General features: G+C 43.1%; 1 protein-coding gene across 2 annotated transcripts in view; it reads left to right on the top strand.

The window, feature by feature from the left end:
- Positions 1-21,120, top strand: part of SPTBN1 (spectrin beta, non-erythrocytic 1) — a 205,977-nt gene that overhangs the window by 145,286 nt on the left and 39,571 nt on the right. For both annotated transcript variants that reach the window (XM_077282706.1, XM_077282707.1), the window contains 12 exons: positions 224-336; positions 5,752-5,939; positions 8,400-8,517; positions 9,147-9,305; positions 11,897-12,199; positions 12,279-12,432; positions 13,491-14,361; positions 14,443-14,580; positions 14,664-15,420; positions 17,120-17,322; positions 17,940-18,030; positions 19,022-19,168. In XM_077282706.1, coding sequence (XP_077138821.1) covers positions 224-336; positions 5,752-5,939; positions 8,400-8,517; positions 9,147-9,305; positions 11,897-12,199; positions 12,279-12,432; positions 13,491-14,361; positions 14,443-14,580; positions 14,664-15,420; positions 17,120-17,322; positions 17,940-18,030; positions 19,022-19,168 — 3,242 coding nt within the window. The remainder of the gene's footprint in view (positions 1-223; positions 337-5,751; positions 5,940-8,399; positions 8,518-9,146; positions 9,306-11,896; positions 12,200-12,278; positions 12,433-13,490; positions 14,362-14,442; positions 14,581-14,663; positions 15,421-17,119; positions 17,323-17,939; positions 18,031-19,021; positions 19,169-21,120) is intronic.

Raw genomic sequence — 21,120 nt, 5'->3', positions numbered from 1 at the left:
TTTGTTTTTCCCCATGGGTGCAGTGCAGTATAGACAGGTTTACCCTATGGGAAATGTTTATATTAGAAGATTATTCCAATCCTCAAGAATAGACATGTTTGTTCTTTATAGGCTAAATTGATGTAGACTTTACAAAATCTTTCTTCTTTATAATGTATCCTTGTCGCTGAGTCAAAATAAATAATTGGTTGGGGCCTTTTTGAACTTTATGGTTTTATTCTAGATATAAGCGTGGATCATCCTGATGAAAAATCCATCATCACTTATGTTGTCACATACTATCATTATTTCTCAAAAATGAAGGCTTTAGCCGTGGAAGGAAAACGTGTTGGAAAAGTAAGTATTTAAAAGAAAAAAGTTGCATTATATTTGTTCATTTAGTAGTTTTCTGAGATGGCGATAAAAGAGGTTGTCCAGGACTTTAACTATGATGACCTATCCTACAGACAGGCCATCAGTGTTAATCGGTGGGAATGTGACTCCCAGCACCGCCTACTATCTCCTGTTCCTGGTGTCCTTGGCAGCTGGAAGCACTCAGTTACGGAGCTACACAGTTCTGTCGACAGAATAGTGGCCACAGTTTGGTACTGCACATCTGCCCCCCAGTGATTTGAATAGGGGGTGTATATGCAATACCCACCCGTGGCCTCTGTTCCTTTGACGGAATTGAGTAGGCTGTCAATGTTAAAGTTCCAGTCAACCCCTTCTAAGATTACCTCTATTCACTCTGAAATTCCCACACCAGGTAACTTTAGCAATATGGTAACCTTTTTCTGTTAACCGCCTTGCTCAATTGGGACATCATCCTCCCTGAATCATAAAATAGTAGACTTGGGCGAAAAGATTCTTAGGAGTCGAAGTCATTGGCTGCCGGACCAGAACACTGCAAACCTCGTCCCTCCTACTGCATACCCCAATGCATCTACTGATTGCTTGCCGGTCATGTAACGTGTGCTACGTTGCATTGATGACCCAGGGCCTACTCTGGTGTCAATCTGGGACTACAGACATGGCGGCTGGACCATTGTTCTGCGAAACAGTGTGCACAACTCTATAAAATAGTCTTGCAAGTCACAAGCCGTAAAGAGTCCTGATTCTATTTGATTTGGACCATTTATATGACAAGTAGAGTTGGAATTGACGGAAAACTGCAGATGTGAAGTCAGAACTTGTGGAAATGAAATAGCAATTTGGAAGAAAACCCCAACATGTAGACTTTTTTCTTTTTTTGGGGGGTGAGATTCACGGCATAATGGAAAGAGCATGTAAACTCTCTGCGTGGAATAATTTAATGTAGCAGATGTTACACTCACCATTATTGGGACACTCTGAATTATATGATAAACGGTTTCTCCTGTATGGGATGTTAACCCCTTCCCGACCTGTGACACAGCGTATGCGTCATGAAAGTCGGTGCCAATCCGACCTGTGACGCATATGCTGTGTCACAGAATGATCGCGTTCCTGCAGGCCGGGTGAAAGGGTTAACACCAGTTTCACCCGACCTGCAGGGACAGGGGGAGTGGTACTACAGCCCAGGGGGGGTGGCTTCGCCCCCCGTGGCTACGATCGCTCTGATTGGCTGTTTCACTTTCAACAGCCAATCAGAGCAATCTGTAATATTTCGCCTATGAAAATTGGTGAAATATTACAATCCAGCCATGGCCGTTGCTGCAATAGCATCGGCCATGGCTGGAGACCCCGATCTGGCCCCCCCACCGACTGACGGCGGCGATCTGCAGCCGCCGTCAGTGTTCCCTACCCCTCCGTCCTGTCCTAGGTGCCTTCCCCTCCCCTCCGCCCCCCGCTGTCCGATCGCACCCCCCGTACTTACCTAGTCCCGGTGTCCTCGGTCTTCTCGCATGGGCTCCGCCATCTTGGAAAATGGCGGGCGCATGCGCAGTGCGCCTGCCGAATCTGCCGCCCGGCACCCCCATAGGTAGGGACAATAATAAGATACAGAAAATATATTTATTTTTGTTTTTCCGTTAGGGGTAGGGTTAGGGTTGCACTTAGGGTTAGGGTTGCACTTAGGGTTAGGGTTGCACTTAGGGTTAGGGTTGCACTTAGGGTTAGGGTTGCACTTAGGGTTAGGGTTGCACTTAGGGATAGGGTTGCACTTAGGGATAGGGTTGCACTTAGGGATAGGGTTGCACTTAGGGTTGCACTTAGGGTTAGGGTTGCACTTAGGGTTAGGGTTGCACTTAGGGTTAGGGTTGCACTTAGGGTTAGGGTTGCACTTAGGGTTAGGGTTGCACTTAGGGATAGGGTTGCACTTAGGGTTAGGGTTGCACTTAGGGTTGCACTTAGGGCTAGGGTTGCACTTAGGGATAGGGTTGCACTTAGGGATAGGGTTGCACTTAGGGTTGCACTTAGGGTTAGGGTTGCACTTAGGGCTAGGGTTGCACTTAGGGCTAGGGTTAGAATTAGGGTTAGGGTTAGAATTAGGGTTAGGGTTGCAATTAGGGTTAGGGTTGCAATTAGGGTTAGGGTTGCAATTAGGGTTAGGGTTGCAATTAGGGTTAGGGTTGCAATTAGGGTTAGGGTTGCAATTAGGGTTAGGGTTAGAATTAGGGCTAGGGTTTGAATTAGGGTTAGAATTAGGCTATGTGCACACGGTGCGGATTTGGCTGCGGATCCGCAGCGGATTGGTCGCTGCGGATTCGTAGCAGCTTTCCATCACGTTTACAGTACCACGTAAACCTATGGAAAACCAAATCCGCTGTGCCCATGGTGCGGAAAATACAGCACGGAAACGCTGCGTTGTATTTTCCGCAGCATGTCAATTCTTTGTGCGGATTCCGTGGCGTTTTACACCTGCTCCATAATAGGAATCCGCAGGTGAAATCCACACAAAAAAAACTGGAAATCCGCTGTAAATCCGCAGGTAAAGCGCAGTGTGTTTTACCTGCAGATTTTTCAAAAACGGTGCGGAAAAAAAACGCACACAAATCTGCAACGTGGGCACATAGCCTTAGGGTTAGGGTTGGAATTAGGGTTAAGACTAGGGTTAGGGGTGTGTTGGGGTTAGGGTTGGGATTAGGGTTAGGGGTGTGTTGGGGTTAGTGTTGGAGTTAGAATTGAGGGGTTTCCACTGTTTAGGCACATCAGGGGGTCTCCAAACGCAACATGGCGCCACCATCGATTCCAGCCAATCTTGCGTTGAAAAAGTCAAATGGTGCTCTCACCCTTCCGAGCCCCGACGTGTGCCCAAACAGTGGTTTACCCCTACATATGGGGTACCTGCATACTCAGGAGAAACTGGACAACAACTTTTGGGGTCCAATTTCTCCTGTAACCCTTGGGGAAAATAAAAAATTGCGGGCTAAAAAATTATTTTTGAGGAAAGAAAAATGATTTTTTATTTTCACGGCTCTGCGTTATAAACTTCTGTGAAGCACTTGGGGGTTCAAAGTGCTCACCACACATCTAGATAAGTTCCTTTGGGGGTCTAGTTTCCAAAATGGGGTCACGTGTGGGGAGTTTCTACTGTTTAGGCACATCAGGGGCTCTGCAAACGCAAATGACGCCCGCAGAGCATTCCATCAAAGTCTGCATTTCAAAACGTCACTACTTCCCTTCCGAACCCCGACATGTGCCCAAACGGTGGTTTACCCCCACATATGGGGTATCAGCGTACTCAGGAGAAACTGGACAACAACTTTTGGGGTCAAATTTCTCCTGTTACCCTTGGGAAAATAAAAAATTGCGGGCTAAAAAATCATTTTTGAGGAAAGAAAAATTATTTTTTATTTTCATGGCTCTGCGTTATAAACTTCTGTGAAGCACTTTGGGGTTCAAAGTGCTCACCACACATCTAGATTAGTTCCTTGGGAGGTCTAGTTTCCAAAATGGGGTCACTTGTGCGGGAGCTCCAATGTTTAGGCACACAGGGGCTCTCCAAACGCGACATGGTATCCGCTAACGATTGGAGCTAATTTTCCATTCAAAAAGCCAAATGGCGTGCCTTCCCTTCCGAGCCCTGCCGTGCACCCAAACAGTGGTTTACCCCCACATATGGGGTATCAGCGTACTCAGGACAAACTGGACAACAACATTTGGGGTCCAATTTCTCCTGTTACCCTTGGGCCGGGCTAAAAAATCATTTTTGAGGAAAGAAAAATTATTTTTTATTTTCACGGCTCTGCGTTATAAACTTCTGTGAAGCACCTGGGGGTTTAAAGTGCTCACTATGCATCTAGATAAGTTCCTTGGGGGGGTCTAGTTTCCAAAATGGGGTCACTTGTGGGGGAGCTCCAATGTTTAGGCACACAGGGGCTCTCCAAACGCGACATGGTATCCGCTAACGATTGGAGCTAATTTTCCATTCAAAAAGTCAAATGGCGCGCCTTCCCTTCTGAGCCTTGCCGTGCGCCCAAACAGTGATTTACCCCACATATGAGGTATCGGCGTACTCAGGAGAAATTGCCCAACAAATTTTAGGATCCATATTATCCTGTTGCCCATGTGAAAATGAAAAAAATGAGGCTAAAATAATTTTTTTGTGGAAAAAAAAAAGTACTTTTTCATTTTTACGGATCAATTTGTGAAGCACCTGAGGGTTTAAAGTGCTCACTATGCATCTAGATAAGTTCCTTGGGGCGTCTAGTTTCCAAAATGGGGTCAAATTGGACTACAACGTTCGTGGTCCAGTTTCTCCTTTTACCCTTGGGAAAATAAAAGATCATTTTTGTGACTAAAAAGTTAAATGTTCATTTTTTCCTTCCATGTTGCTTCTGCTGCTGTGAAACACCTGAAGGGTTAACAAACTTCTTGAATGTGGTTTTGAGCACCTTGAGGGGTGCAGTTTTTAGAATGGTGTCACTTTTGGGTGTTTTCAGCCATACAGACCCCTTAAACTGACTTCAAATGTGAGGTGGTCCCTAAAAAAAATGGTTTTGTACATTTTGTTGTAAAAATGAGAAATCACTGGTCAAATTTTAACCCTTATAACTTCCTAGCAAAAAAAAATTTTGTTTCCAAAATTGTGCTGATGTAAAGTAGACATGTGGGAAATGTTATTTATTAACTATTTTGTGTCACATAACTCTCTGGTTTAACAGAATAAGAATTAAAAATGTGAAAATTGCAAAATTTTCGCCAAATTTCTGTTTTTTTCACAAATAAACGCAGAAATTATCGACCTAAATTTACCACTAACATGAAGCCCAATATGTCACGAAAAAACAATCTCAGAATCGCTAGGATCCGTTGAAGCGTTCCTGAGTTATTATCTCATAAAGGGACACTGGTCAGAATTGCAAAAAACGGCCAGGTCAAAATAGGCTGGGTCATGAAGGGGTTAAAATAATCAGATTTTTAGATGTATCGATTGTATGCATTCATGAATCCTAAATGGCCAAAGGGTTCAGGTCTTTGAATCCCATTATTCCCACTTTGTCACAAACGTCTTACTGTTACGGTAACTTTCCTTGTTTGTTATTATTGCTGCCAGCGCCATGTTGTTAGCTTTTGTGCTCTTTATTCCAGACTGGAAAGACCAGTTTAGTTTCCTTGAGTCAAACTCTATTATACTGTTTGTAAAATTCATCCAGTTTTGTTTTAACAGCCCTAGTTTTATATTTTATAAAAGCTTTAGTATTTTTGTTTTTTATTGCAAATTCCATCAGTCAGCATACATCATGTCCTTGTCCTCTAGAAGAATTTACGGAAGGAATTCTTGGCTCCACCACAGATTAAAAGTTGTAAGGCGTTTGTGAAATGTGCAAACAATTTTATATATATTTACAGGTGCTAGACCATGCCATCGAAACCGAAAAGATGATTGAAAAGTATGAATCCCTAGCATCCGACCTCCTTGAATGGATCGAGCAAACTATAATCATCCTGAACAACCGGAAATTTGCCAACTCACTCGTTGGTGTTCAACAGCAACTTCAAGCTTTCAACACCTACCGTACAGTGGAAAAACCACCAAAGTAAGAAGGGAAAAAGGCTGTGCCTAGTAGGAGAGAGAATCCCTTTTCTTTTTTTTTCTCTAATGTAAGGTCATGTTCCCACGTAGTGTAAACGGTGTTTTGTTTTCATGCAGAAAATTCCACTTTTAAGGGTATGTGCACACGTCAGGATTTCTTGCAGAAATTTCCTGAAGAAAACCGGAAATTTTCTGCAAGAAATCTGCATTTTTTTTTTGCGTTTTTTTCGCGTTTTTTTTTTTAGCATTTTGCAAGCGAAATTAGCTTGCAGAATGCTAAAGTTTTCCAAGCGATCTGTAGCATCGCTTGGAAAACTGACTGATAGGTTGGTCACACTTGTCAAACATAGTGTTTGACAAGTGCGACCAACTTTTTACTATAGATGCTGCCTATGCAGCATCAATAGTAAAAGATAGAATGTTTAAAAGTAATAAAAAAAAAAAAAAAGAAATGGTTATACTCACCTGCAGACAGCCGATCTCCTCAGCGGCGTCCGTTCCTATAGATGATGTGTGTGTGCAGGACCTTCGATGACGTCGCGGTCACGTGAGCGGTCACATGACCGGTCTCGCGACTCATCGCAGGTCCTTCACCACACACCAGCTATAGGAACCGAAGCGGCAGCATGCACCTGAGAGGCGGGAAGACTTCGGGGCCATCGAAGGTGAGTATATCACTATTTTTTATTTTAATTATTTTTTTTTTTTTTACCACTTATATGGTGCCCAGTCCGTGGAGGAGAGTCTCCTCTCCTCCACCCTGGGTACCAACCGCACATAATCTGCTTACTTCCCGCATGGTGTGCACAGCCCCATGCGGAAAGTAAGCAGATCAATGCATTCCTAGGTGTGCGGAACCCCGCAATTCCGCAAATTTAATGAACATGTTGCTTTTTTTTCCGCGATGCGATTTTTTCGCAGAAAAAAATGCAACATTTGCACAAAAAATGTGGAATACCCTGAAAATAATGGGAGGCATATGTTAGCGGTTTTTTTTGCGTTTTTTTTCGCGTTTTTATCATGTTTTTATAGCAAAAAACGCGAAAAATACTGAACGTGTGCACATGGCCTAACAGTTCAAGCAAATTAGATATGATTTGACGAAAGCTCGTGCCCACTGTGACTGTGCATTTAAAAACAGTTGTTGAACTGATTTTAAGTGCTGAATCCCAGAATTTCTGCACGAAAAAACACATGAAACACCATTAAATAGCACCAAAACCATATAAAAAAGGGAAATCATGTAAAAAATGAGGATAATTAAAGCAGATTGCTATTGCGTATTTTGGTGCCGACACCGCTAGGAATAAAAACAGCATTTCTGCACTTGGGAATATGGCTCTAGGGGTTACTAAACTGCTATTCAGATGTTCAATTTTTTTATTTTTATTTATTTTCAGGCACCATATTTGTATGAGAAAAAAAAATCTTTGCATGCACTAGTTTCTTCTGTGTGTCTGCCTCGCCTTTTGAAGTTTAGGGTGCGCTTATAAAGATATCCAATACCATCTGGGTCAGCCTTATAGCATCTGATTTTTCCCTATTGCAGTTCATTACCATATGAAACTCTGAATTTGGGCTTGTTAATTTTAATAACTGCTGATGCGGAGAATCTGAGGCCATACATATGACAACTTGAGCTTTTTTTTTAGAATAAAATCGGACAATTTTTTTTATATGCCCATGTGAATTTAGGCTTGGAGTACGTCTAGACATGGAGGATTAGCTGCAGTTTTCAAATCTGCAACTTGCCTAAATGCCACAGATTATCACCACGGGTCTCACTCCTTCACTGTACACAGGGTGAAATCCACAGTAAATCTGACATGTGAGAGCAGCGTCTGGACTTAGCTGTCATACAGCGGTTTGCCAGGACAGAGACCTGGAGATTTAGGTGGAGATTTAAAAAACTCTGAGACAAAGCCTTAGAGTAACCATTATTTTTAATTTTTATTTCATAAATAGTGCACATGAAAATAAGCAACTTGGTAACATATGTTCTCAGAGAATTTTTCAGATTACAGTTGGTGATTTTAAAGTTCTATGGAGAAGAGGGAGGAGCTACAGGCATTCTGCTGCAAGTTCTGAAAATGCCACAGTTCTCCATAGAATGGCATGAGCACCAACTGTCATCTCAGAAAATCGGAATTCACCCTGAGAAATTTGAGAAGGGTCAGTTCAGAAGGAGAGAGGTGAATCAGATTTGTTTAATAAGATATATTACATAGAGTCATATTTTCATATAAACTGATTTATGAAAAAAAATTAAAATGACGGTTGCCGTGTAAATCTTTGTCAGTTTTGACTTCTCTATCACAATAAAGGAGTACTGACTGCTATAAAGATATGCAAAGAAATTGCTCAGCACAGATAATAAAAGGCAGAGTTTGTCTGTAGAAGATTTGTATGGTAAATTAGTTATGTATTTTCTCACCGCCATTTTGTTTTTCCTTGGTTTTTGTAGATTTACAGAGAAGGGAAACTTGGAAGTGCTGCTCTTTACAATTCAGAGTAAGATGAGGGCTAACAACCAGAAAGTGTACATGCCAAGAGAAGGCAAGCTCATCTCCGATATCAACAAGGTGAGAACAGCCAGAGTGTGCGGATCCGTGTACAGCGGGAGAATGATGAACTGCAGGCGTACATCACAGTAATGTGAAAATGGTGCAAAAGTCCGTACGGTAACGGTCTGCCATAGCAAGAGATCAGGTCACTGTTCTTATTTTGTAACACGTAGTAAATAATGTTCGGTTCTGATATATTCTTTATAGTTCCGACACTTATCCAAAGCCATATGGAGGGGTGTTATGAGCCAGTGTTTGGTTTAGGAGGATAACGTCTGCGCTCTCTACCGGCTCCTGCTGATTCCGTGCTTTTACGTGTTGTAAATGAGAACAACCGTACAATTTTTGAGCCACAGTTGAGTAGAGAGGTGTAAGACCTTTTGTCTGAGGTTTGCTCCGAGCTTGTGCCTATCTCGGATTTGTTGCTACAAAGGCTCTTGTTGTCCCATTGCATCATATATTAAATGGCCCTCACAAAAGATTCACATCCCTAATTCCTGGTCTTGTCAACGTCTGCCGAGTGTCGGTGAATGGTCCTCTGTTTCTTAGTCTTGGCATTACTGCCTTGAGAAGTGTCCTTTTTGGAGACAAGTTTTCTGAACTCGGAGTAAAAACCTCTCCTTTTTTTCTTAATTCAATTTGCCCAGGCCTGGGAAAGACTGGAAAAAGCCGAACATGAGCGAGAGCTCGCACTGCGAAACGAGCTGATCCGGCAGGAGAAACTGGAACAACTTGCACGAAGGTTTGATCGCAAGGCAGCTATGAGAGAGACCTGGCTGAGTGAGAACCAGCGCCTGGTGTCTCAGGTATGGGCAGAGATGACAAACCTGTGGGAAAGGTTGGATACTAGACTAATATATGATCTTGATCAGGTAACTAAGTGAATTGCACATTTTTTGAGCTACTTAGTAGCTATTACTCTATAGCACCCTATTATTCAGCTGCTATAAAGACACCCCAGGTGGTCGGTGAATTTGTTGTCCATTCTTTTTGTTTGCAATAATGATTAATACGTTAAGTTGGACCAGAAAAGTCTTCCAGAGCTCTTGCTGCAGCTGGCGACTTGTTAACTTTCACTGACTTGTATATCTGCAGTCATTGATCCTTTAAATATAAAAGGAGTGTCACGTTTTTATGTAAAAAAAAAAAAAAAAGAATATCACTTGGTATCAGCTGTAGTGATGAGCGAATGTGCTGGGATGAAGTGTTATCTGAGCATGCTCAGGGGCTAGCAGGGTGTCTTTGGTGTGCTTGAAAATTATGCTCAAATCCCCACGGCTGCATGTCTTGCTGCTGCTAAACAGCCACAACACATGCGGGGATTTGTTTGTTAGACAATCCCTGCATGTGTTATCGCTGTCTTAACAGCCGCGAGACATGCAGCCGTGGGGACTCGAGCATAATTTTCAAGCACAATGAAGGAACTCAGTTAGCACCTGATCATGCTCCGATAATGCACGTCTGCTCATCACTTAGGCTTCTTTCACACTTCAGTTGTTTGGCGTCTTTCTGCTCCGACATAGTGACGGATCGACGGATCCGTCAAAATTGTTGAGAAAACGGTTCTAACGGATCTGTTTTTTTGATGGACCGTTACTTGGGGGTTGTCTGGGAAAAGTATCTACTTTTTGGAGCATGCGCAATTGAAAAAGCGGATTGGGGCGACGGATCCGCCGAAATGACGGTCGCGACGGATCCGTCGCCCATAGGCGGCCATTCTATGGAATGGCGGACGCGACGGATCCGTCGCGAACGGCCATTTCGGCGCAGACAAAAAACTTTATAATGTCCGTCAATGTCTAGACAAAGTCCGCCAAATTTCGACGGATCCGTCGCATGGCGGATGGAACGGACGACCATCCGTCGCTAATGCATGTCTATGGGAAAATAGCGAATCCGCCCAAAAAAAAATGGCGGATCCGCTATTTGAGGAAAATGGCGGTTTCAGACTGACGCCAAAAGACTGAAGTGTGAAAGAGGCCTAAGCTGTCCTGTATACTCAACCGTGCACTTTTCACGTTATTTGTAAATGGTGGCCCAATGGGAGGTTCTCATAGGCCCGCTTAGGTCATATGGATGTCCTATAGGAAGGTTGACTGTTTCAAAACAAAAATGGAAAACTTTCAATCATTCGTTCCCATTGTGTCTGACTTGAGCCATCCTTGTCTTAAATGAGTGGTCAGTCATCTGAAGGCCTGTGTGTAATGCTGTATACAACTCTTTTGCAGCAGGGCTGTCTATGGCTTTTCTGGTACAATGTGCTGTTTAATGGGTGCGGTGAGTGGGACCTGCTGTGAGTGGGACCTGCTGTGAGTGGGACCTGCTGTGAGTGGGACCTGCTGTGAGTGGGACCTCAAGGAGCAAAAGGATGAAGATAGATGGGAAACAAGTAGGTGGGAAAGGTGCACTGAATGGTTGGGCCACGCTAAGGCTGCTTTCACACTAGTGTCGGTACGGGTCCTGTCGCAGTGCGTCGGGCCGACGTACCGACGCATGCTGTGAAATAAATGCCCGACGTGGGCAGTGGAAGCAGTCTAAGGCTACGTTCACATTTGCGTTGCGTCGGGCGCAGGTTCGGCGACACATAGCGACGCATGCGTCATGCGCCCCTATATTTAACATGGGGGCGCATGGACATGCGTTGTCTAGCGTTTTGTGACGCATGCGTCATTTTTGGCGCAAGCGTCAGGGCGCAGAGGACGCTGCATGATGCAGTTTTTTTGCGCCAAAAATCATGCAAAAAATGGACGCATGCATCACAAAACGCTGCGTTGTGCATGCGTTTTGCATGCGTTGTACGTTGCCTCGCCGACGCTGCACCGCATAACGCAAATGTGAACGTAGCCTTACGACGCTTCCGCTGCCCCATTGTAAGGTCCGGGGAGGAGGGGGCGGAGTTTCGGCCGCACATGCACGGTCGAAAATGGCGGACACAACGCGCAAAAAAACGTTACATGTAACTTTTTTTTGTGCCGACGATCTGCCAAAACACGACGCAACCGTCACACGACGTAACCGTCGCACAACGGTTTTTTACGTGTGGCGATACGTCGCAATGCGTCGGTAATGTAAGTGTGTGGGGAAAAAACGCATCCTGCGGACAACTTTGCAGGATGCGTTTTTTCTCCTGAACGACGCATTGCGACGTATTGCAAACGACGCTAGTGTGAAAGTAGCCTTAGGGTGCACCATTTCATTGATTTACATTGTACTGTAAATCACTTGCGGCTCTGCAGAGTTTCTGCACAGTAAGAAACGCTGCGGATCCGCAGGTAATCCCCAACGTGTGCACACAGCCTCAAAGTTGCAGGATAGAATTTAATTTCAGTTTCATTTACCATAATTTTTAATAAATACCTGTCTCACTTTTAAGAATAAATATTTCTTCTTGTTCCAGGATAACTTTGGCTTTGACCTACCTGCTGTGGAAGCCGCCACCAAGAAACATGAAGCCATTGAGACCGATATAGCAGCCTACGAAGAGCGTGTGCAGGCTGTGGTGGCCGTGGCGCGAGAACTGGAAGCCGAAAACTATCACGACATAAAACGCATCACTGCTCGTAAAGATAATGTCATCCGCCTTTGGGAATATCTCTTGGAGCTGCTGCGTGCAAGGCGTCAGCGCCTGGAAATGAACCTTGGATTGCAGAAGGTCTTCCAAGAGATGCTCTACATTATGGACTGGATGGACGAGATGAAGGTCGGTCGTCTTTCTTCGGCACTTTATTCTGCAATGCAATGTTTAGCCTAAATTTGCTGACTGTCTTCTTCCTTTGCAGGTGTTACTGTTATCTCAGGATTACGGAAAACATTTGTTGGGGGTTGAGGACTTGTTACAGAAACATGCATTGGTAGAAGCAGATATTGCCATTCAGGCTGAGCGGGTGCGAGGTGTTAATGCGTCTGCCCAGAGATTTGCCACCGGCGGAGAAGGTAAAGAATGGGCAGGTGTCTAATGTAGCTGGGGATAGACTTTGGTGGAACTTGTTTAATGGGACTGTATTGTAAGAAATTGATCAAATATTTAATATTTAAAAAAAAAAATGTATCCACATGAAAATATCCTGAAACATTGCAGTTTCACACGAACCACTAAATCAGGTACAAAATCCTGTTATTTTCTGCAGCTCAGTTATTAGCTTTGCTGTGTATGCCGTCACAGATGATCAGTCATCTCATCATCATTATTATTATTAGAGGGTGTGCATGTTAATAACAGCTATGCTCTAGATACAATAGTGTATAAACACCATTAAGGCTTCATTCAGACTCCTGTGGTTTTTTTTTTTTGTTTTTTTGCAAAACACACTTTCGTTTTAACAGCTGTATTTGGGCAGCATCTTATTTCACCATCAATGTGGCATCAGTAAATTGCAAGTGCTGTCCATTTTTTTTTTCACTGACCCATTAACTTTAGTGGACGACTTTGATCTGCAAATTGAATCAAAAACTAATTTTTTTTTGTAATGTCTGAATGAGCAGCCTAAGTATCGCTCTACACATTACCTGATCCCTGTATCTCCCCATCCGTTCTGCAAAAATCCTGTCAATTATTTCCAATGCCATAAACTGTACAACTGAATCCTGCTGTGCTGACTATATACATATAGGAAGGTTTATAACTAAACAAAATAGTTGCAATATTAAAAATAATCAGTAACACATTATTTATCTATATGCTCAATATCATTCAATCAAATAAAATTAAAATTGAATGTATGATACCTCCCCTTATGGCCTCATAATTTTAGATATTTTTTCATATAATTTAGATTTTTGTAAGCCTGTTTGCTAAGAGTAAAATTGGTAAATATGAATATCACAATATTCCCTGCCGATGGCTGTATAATTAATTCCTGGAAAATAGATCATTGGTTTATGTTTTCTCCACCTTACATTTTAAGACAATACTTTTTGAGAGAACCTGTAAGGCTAAAGATGGACCATTGTAGAAAACACATTAAGCATATTCGGTTTTATCTATTTTCTAGGTTATAAGCCCTGTGACCCACAAGTCATACGGGATCGTGTGGCTCACATGGAGTTTTGCTACCAAGAACTGTGTCAGCTGGCGGCTGAAAGACGAGCACGGTTGGAAGAATCAAGGCGTCTCTGGAAGTTTTTCTGGGAAATGGCAGAAGAGGAGGGATGGATAAGAGAGAAGGAGCAGATCTTGTCTTCTGATGACTATGGAAAGGATCTGACCAGTGTAGTTCGTTTGCTTTGCAAACATAAAGCGTTTGAAGATGAGAAGAGCGGACGGAGCGGTCACTTGCTGCAGACGATCAAGGAAGGTGAGGAGATGATTACAGAGGAGCATTTTGGATCTGAGAAGATAAGAGAGAGAATAAAGGATATTCAGGAGCAGTGGGCGAACCTCGAGCAGTTATCTGCTATTCGCAAGAAACATCTGGAAGAAACATCCAGTTTCCATCAGTTCCAAGCAGATGCTGATGACATTGATGCCTGGATGCTGGACATCTTAAGAATTGTATCTAGTAATGATGTTGGACATGATGAATACTCTACACAGACTTTAGTAAAGAAACACAAAGACGTAGCTGAGGAGATTGGAAGTTACAGATCAACCATTGAGGCTCTCCACGAGCAAGCAGCCGCTCTACCGGAGGAACAGTTCGAGTCTTCGGAAGTACAAAGCAGGTTGTCTGGAATAGAGGAGAGATACAAGGAACTGGCCGAGCTATCAAAGCTTCGGAAACAAGCTCTTCAAGATGCCCTTACTCTGTATAAGATGTTTAGTGAAGCTGATGCTTGTGAACTTTGGATCGTTGAGAAGGAGCAGTGGCTGAACAATATGCAAATACCAGAGAAATTGGAAGATCTAGAGGTTATTCAACACAGGTAGCCATACTTTACTTGCTATTTGCAGACAGGTTTTATGAGATTTATCTGATACTAAGTAGTGATTTGTCGTCATTTTAGATTTGAAAGCTTGGAACCAGAAATGAACAATCAGGCTTCTCGAGTGGCTGTAGTTAACCAGATTGCCCGTCAGTTGATCCACAGCGGACATCCAAGTGAGAAGGAAATCAAAGCACAGCAAGACAAGTTGAACACCAGGTATGTATTTAGACAGGCATCAGAAACTTTAGTTTCTAGCATTTTTACATGTTCACCCTTTTTTTGTATTTTCTTTTCTTAAGATGGAGTCAGTTCAGAGAACTGGTAGATCGAACAAAAGATGCCCTCAGTTCAGCCCTTAGTATTCAGAATTACCATCTTGAATGCAACGAGACCAAGTCGTGGATCAGGGAAAAGACCAAAGTCATCGAGTCCACTCAGGAGCTGGGTAATGACCTGGCTGGAGTTATGGCTCTCCAGAGGAAGTTAACAGGTATGGAACGTGATTTAGCTGCTATTGAAGCCAAACTGACCGATCTCCAGAAGGAAGCTGAGAAACTGGAAGCTGAGCACCCTGATCAAGCTCAAGCGATCATGACAAGACTTGCAGAGATTAATGACGTTTGGGAAGAGATGAAAACTACCTTGAAGAACCGAGAAGAGTCTCTTGGTGAAGCCAGCAAGCTCCAACAATTCTTGCGTGACTTGGATGACTTCCAGTCCTGGTTATCAAGGACCCAAACAGCCATTGCCTCAGAAGACATGCCAAACACCTTAGCCGAGGCTGAAAAGTTACTGACTCAGCATGAAAACATCAAGAATGAAATTAACAACTATGAGGAAGATTACCAGAAGATGAGAGACATGGGCGAAATGGTGACACAAGGACAGACAGATGCACAGTACATGTTCTTACGCCAGCGTCTTCAGGCTCTTGACACTGGATGGATCGAGCTTCACAAAATGTGGGAAAACAGACAGAATCTCCTAAGCCAGTCCCATGCCTACCAACTCTTCTTAAGAGATACCAAGCAAGCAGAAGCTTTTCTTAATAACCAGGTGCGTTGAGACATTGCATTTGTGTTGTAACTCCTTGTAATGACTGCTTCTATGAGGTCTTTTTAGGGTACCCATATACTTAACGGTAGTGATTTACTGCAAATTGACATGATTTTTACATGGGAAACACCTGCTTATAAAATGCTTCTATGCTGAAAACCACATTTGGGGGGATGTGAATTCACAGCCAAGCCACATAGCACCCTAGGTGTACCAACCTAATTCTCTAAGGCCTGAAAAAAAGTTGTTGCTAGTGTAACACCCCAGGTAACCGGTTGTTGCAGTGGTATTGCTTTCCTTTCGGGGAGAGTGATACCATGCTTGAAAGCGAGGAAGGATCCCTTTAACAGGTAACCGGTACATGCAACACTGTTCTGACTCCAGGCCAGAAGGGGGAGCTCTAGACCCAGTTACAGGTGAGCTTCCCTAGATATATATATATATAGATATATATATATATATAGATATATATATATATAGATATATATATATATATATATATATATATATATATATATATATATATATATATATATAGATATATATATATATATATATATATATATTCTGGTCTGGAGGAGGAGTTAGTTAGTCAGTGAGAGACAGAGAAGGAGAGAGGAAACAGACAGAGAGAGTCTGAGATGAAAGCGGGGGCCGTGCAGCCATGTGAGGTGCTGCAGCTCCTGGAAGGAACAAGAACAGAGCAGTCTGTAGGAGACTGAGAGGGGAAGTGGAGTGCAGGAGATTAAAGAGCTGGAGGGAAGCTGCCACTGAGCTTCCTCCACGCTGAAGCGCAGAATTCCGGTAGCCGGAAGAACGAGGTTGTGGGGGTAACTTTATGCCCCACGGCAGAAACCGGCGGGCAGCAGATTGCAAGTCGCCTGTCCATCATTAACACCCGAAGGCACAGTGACAGATGGAGCCCATAGTCATCCTGAGAGACCCTGTAAAAAGGCTCGAGTTACCTGCCATGTGGGTAGTGTCCTACCAGCAAGGGGGACAGAGAGAACGTGAGAACCTTGTGTGAGGCCTAAGGCAGCAAGGGCCTACATCATAGCGCAGAAGGGAAGGCTTTCATCCCCACCTGGTAAGGGGGATTCCTGAGTCGCTTCCAAGCCGGCCTAACTGTACCAGTACTTGTGATCCGGTACCCTGGACTGTGGCTGCCTGAACTCTGCAGTAAAAAGGTAAAGAGACTGCAACCTTGTGTCCTCTGTTTCTTACTACACCATCTTTATCTACTACATCGGGAGCCCTGGGGACCCAGCTTAACCTGTGGGAAGACATACCATCCATCACCCCAGTGCACCCCTTTAAGCAGCGTCTGTCATCCCTGACTGAACACCACAGGAGGCGTCACAAACATCCTTTCCTTTAATTTGGATGCCCAGGGACACGGACCGGGTCGCTGCCACCGTGACTACCCCTTTAACGACGACCGGACCTGGTACCGAGTACCCTTAGGCCCTTAGCGGGGCGCTCCACTACAAAATGTCAATGTCAAGTTCTGATTACTCAATTGATTAATTTGAACTCAATATCAGTACATTGCCTTCCCCCAGTCAAATTTATTTTTACTCCTAATATAACCATCTGAATAAATTCTTAAATGGCACATAAAAACAATTTACTAGAAACTGAACCAGAGCATATAAAGTCTAGGAACTCTCTAAGTCTGTGTATGATCCTTTCGTCATAGGAATATGTCCTGGCCCACACTGAAATGCCAAATAACTTGGAAGCTGCTGAAGCTGCCATCAAAAAGCAAGAAGACTTTATGACCACCATGGATGCCAGCGAGGAGAAAATCAATGCAGTTGTAGACACTGGAAGAAGGCTGGTCAATGACGGCAACATAAACTCAGATAGGATTGAAGAAAAGGTGGACTCCATTGACAGCAGGTATGAACCACAGTTTCTTATTGGTAATCTGTAATGCTTTTATTACTTTTCTGAAGCCTCGGACTCCATCTATAGTTGTCATTCTTAGCAATTTTAACTTTGTCCTTTTATTAAACTTAGAAAGAACATTAGTCATTTAATTCCCTTTCTATTGAAGGATTTAATGATCAATGAACATAAACCTGTTACATTGTACATGCAGTCTGATTTGTGGACATCATGGTATAAAAAGGATAAACTGCGCTTTATGATATATAGGTTTATTGGAAATGACTCGGTATGACTTGTATTTTCTTCACTGAGCTCCCTGGTGTTTGTACACGAGTCCAGTGAGCGGTCCGATTCAATGATTGACAGCTGTCACCGCATGCACAGTCATACAAGGATTACAGTCGGTCACGGAGTAGGACCTCCCACCAGACTCGTATGTGTACAATCTCAGGATTTCTATGAGTAAAATGCCAGTTTTACTTTTCCTACAAAAATGTCTCCGTCTGATCGGCTCCTCCTGCTTTCAAATCGGATACCACTTTCGACATAATGGGTTCCCTTTAGGATGAAGGTAGTAGCAGTCCTGCACCCTTGTATTTAAATACTTTGGTTTTTTTTCATTTTAGACATAAGAGAAATAGAGAAGCGGCAAACGACCTCTTGACACGTCTGAAGGACAACCGAGAGATGCAGAAGTTTCTACAGGATTGCCAAGAGGTACTACCTCCTATCCTCTATTAACTTAGATTGATAAAACATATTTGATTTTGTAAAAAACTTACATTACCCATTAGTATGAAATATTAATTCTTTTCTTACAACTGTTTTTCTATTCATCGTGCTGTTGACAAGTGGGTGTTACCAGTTGGGGGCGTGTCCCTATGCAGTCTAACTGTTGCCCAATCAGATCTTAGAGGCCCAGACTCTTGTCGGAACACACCCCTTTAAAAAAGGAATTAACGCCCTTTTGTCTATTTATAAATTTGTAGGCAGAATGAGAGGGAGCGGCGTAGTGCAAATGTGGAAACAAGATTTCAGAATTATTATGTTATGAGGTTTGCAATTAGTAAAACAGACCTTACAGGAGAGTTTTCGGATCTTCTCTAACATAGGTTGCTGTGATGAAAATGCACAGATTCAAGTTCACAAATGTATTATTTTTTTATGTACAGTATATTACAAAATTTGCACACGTTATTGTGTACCCTTCTGGCTGAGTAGCATTTCATTAAGCTGCTGTCATGGTTGGGTGCCTTTCCTTCTCTGGTGTCCCATGATATCTGTGCATTAATGATGTATGGCGTCTGCGAGAAGCATTATTTATGAGCTCTGCTGTAGAATTGTGGAGGGGGAGATAACGCCAGAGTCCTCCAACACGGGGAGGTTCAGATAACTTCGAGCCAAGACCTAGCATTTATTTTTAATAACTTTTATTCTTGATATTACTTTTTATATTGTTAACCTGGAGATAAAATGTAGCATAAGGATGACGATCAGCAGCTCCTAAGAGAAACGGGCGTCTCTCCAGAAAGAGATGGATGTGTCATCGATTGGATCCTAGATCAGTCTTCGATCATATCCAGAGAATTCCATATGTTTTACTTTATTTGCGCTTTTGATACGTTCCAGATGTGCAGGCAGTAGATTGGGGGTTTGTTCGGAGCATTGCGTGTATCTTATGAATGTGACATTTTCCCTGTCTTTTCAGCTCTCTCTGTGGATTAATGAGAAAATGCTCACTGCCCGAGATATGTCTTATGACGAGGCCAGAAACTTACATAGTAAATGGCTGAAGCACCAAGCCTTTATGGCAGAACTGGCTTCCAACAAAGAATGGCTGGACAAAATAGAAAAGGTAATAAACGGCAAATGCTGCGCAAGTTCTGCTTAAACGAGGGCATCTGGTATGAATATTAGCCGCCCTCCACAGATGTGTGAACACTCTGCAAATGACTTCACATCAGATCCCTTAAAGGCGCTGTCCAATATTTTAGTAGTTAGTTTAGTAGTATCTGATACAGATCGGCTCCGGCGACCGGATGTAACCATTGTATGGATCAGAACTGCACAGCACCGACAGTGGGTAGTAGCTGTTCCTGAGGACTGTAGCTCAGCTCCTATTTAATCAATCTGATATTGATGACCTGATGATTCGTCATCAGTATGAAAGTGCTGGAAGACCCCTTTAACCACTCATCAGGTCTTGAAGAAGTTGTAAGGTTTGGTTTCTGACTGCATTGTCTGTGGCATCTGATTGCTCGCTCCATCTCTTATTGCAAACCTTCCGTGTTTCTCCCAAGAGGTCATGACTGCGCCAGAATTTTCAATAGTTCTGCAAGATACTGATCCCTACTTTATGTCCCTCAATTGGTACCTTAAGGGTCTTTTTCATGGGGCTATGATTGCCAAAACAGATTTCTTTCCAAATTAATGTCCAGTATTAACTTGTGTTTTCTTGTTTGGCTGCTGGACATTTCTAGTTGGTCATTTTTTAGAATTATTGGTCCGTTATCCAACTCTACATGTAGACGGGGAAGTGCTGCTGAAAATCAAAATGTGAAGAGAACGAATTGGAGATCGTTTATGTATTAATGAAGTTGAAAAAATGGATCGATTTCTTTAAAGCACCACTGCGGCATTTTCTTACTCAACTGGCTGAGTGGTATTGATAATGCCTGTACCCTGCCCCTACTAATATACTTCCCTGCCGCTGTCTTCTGTTCTTCCCGCTCTTGTGACACAACTTCGGGCTGACCATAAGGTAGCGGTCACAATGCTCAGTGTAAGTCTGAGACCCTCGTTCTGGCTCTCATAGACTTACATTGAAAAGTGACCCCCGGCTCACGCTGCAAACACTTGTCACAAACTGCAGAAGACGCCCGGAGAGGTGCTGAGCGCAGAAGAAGATGGCGGCTGGTAGGTAAATTATTAGGGGCAGGGCACAAACATTAGTCATATTCCGGCAGTTACAAAACAAACGCCAAACAACCCACCGGAGTGGTGCTTTAATTGGGGATTGGTGCTTGTTGTGAGCAGCTTATTAGCTGATTAGCTTTACGATACATTTAGCCTCATTTTACCACCATAGAGATACATGAGCAATGATCTGCCAACAGTGTAAAGATACATGGTGACCCGGCTCTCCATTGCCCCCACTATGCAGTTGTGCCCACAGTGTATGAGCCTGGGAGCCTAATGGTCACTGCCAGGTCCCATCACGAAAGGCTCGTCAAGCAGATCTAGCATGGAGCATGCTGCACTACCTGCTGTATAGCGGGAGGATCTCTGCAGGTTCATCACTCCGACACATGTTTCTCCAGACCTAGAATCATGGCCGCCATACAATAATTAGCATTCTGTATAACGATGTTTGTTGTTAGGCGCCCATTATCATGTGACCACTGAACTCCAAGGGTGGAGATCACAGACACAAATATCTTGCTGGGATCTAACTATAATTAAAAAGTACAATAAAGGCCCCGATTTACCAAACTGTTTTCCCGAGATTTCTAGCTTAAAACTGTATGAAAAGACACATTTTACAGTTGCGCAAAAATGTTGCAACTTTTGATATTTGACAACTTTTTTAAAAATGTGTGGAGAGTGGCTGACATTAGTTACGTCACAAAAAATAAAAATAATCATAAATTTCTGAAGTCCCGTAGTGACTGGTGTCCTACAGGTTAAAGCGAGGAACATTTCAGACCACATCTGAATTGTTATCACTGTGCATTCTTGTCTATACTCTCGGTACGTTTCTGTAGATGTTGGTGGCCATGGGGAAGGTTTGCAGACTTCAGCTTTCTC

The sequence above is a fragment of the Ranitomeya variabilis genome, chromosome 2 (assembly GCF_051348905.1).
Source record: "Ranitomeya variabilis isolate aRanVar5 chromosome 2, aRanVar5.hap1, whole genome shotgun sequence".
Lineage (NCBI taxonomy): Eukaryota > Metazoa > Chordata > Amphibia > Anura > Dendrobatidae > Ranitomeya > Ranitomeya variabilis.
The sequence above is the reverse complement of the archived record's forward strand: the minus strand, read 5'-3'. Positions and strand labels throughout refer to the sequence as shown.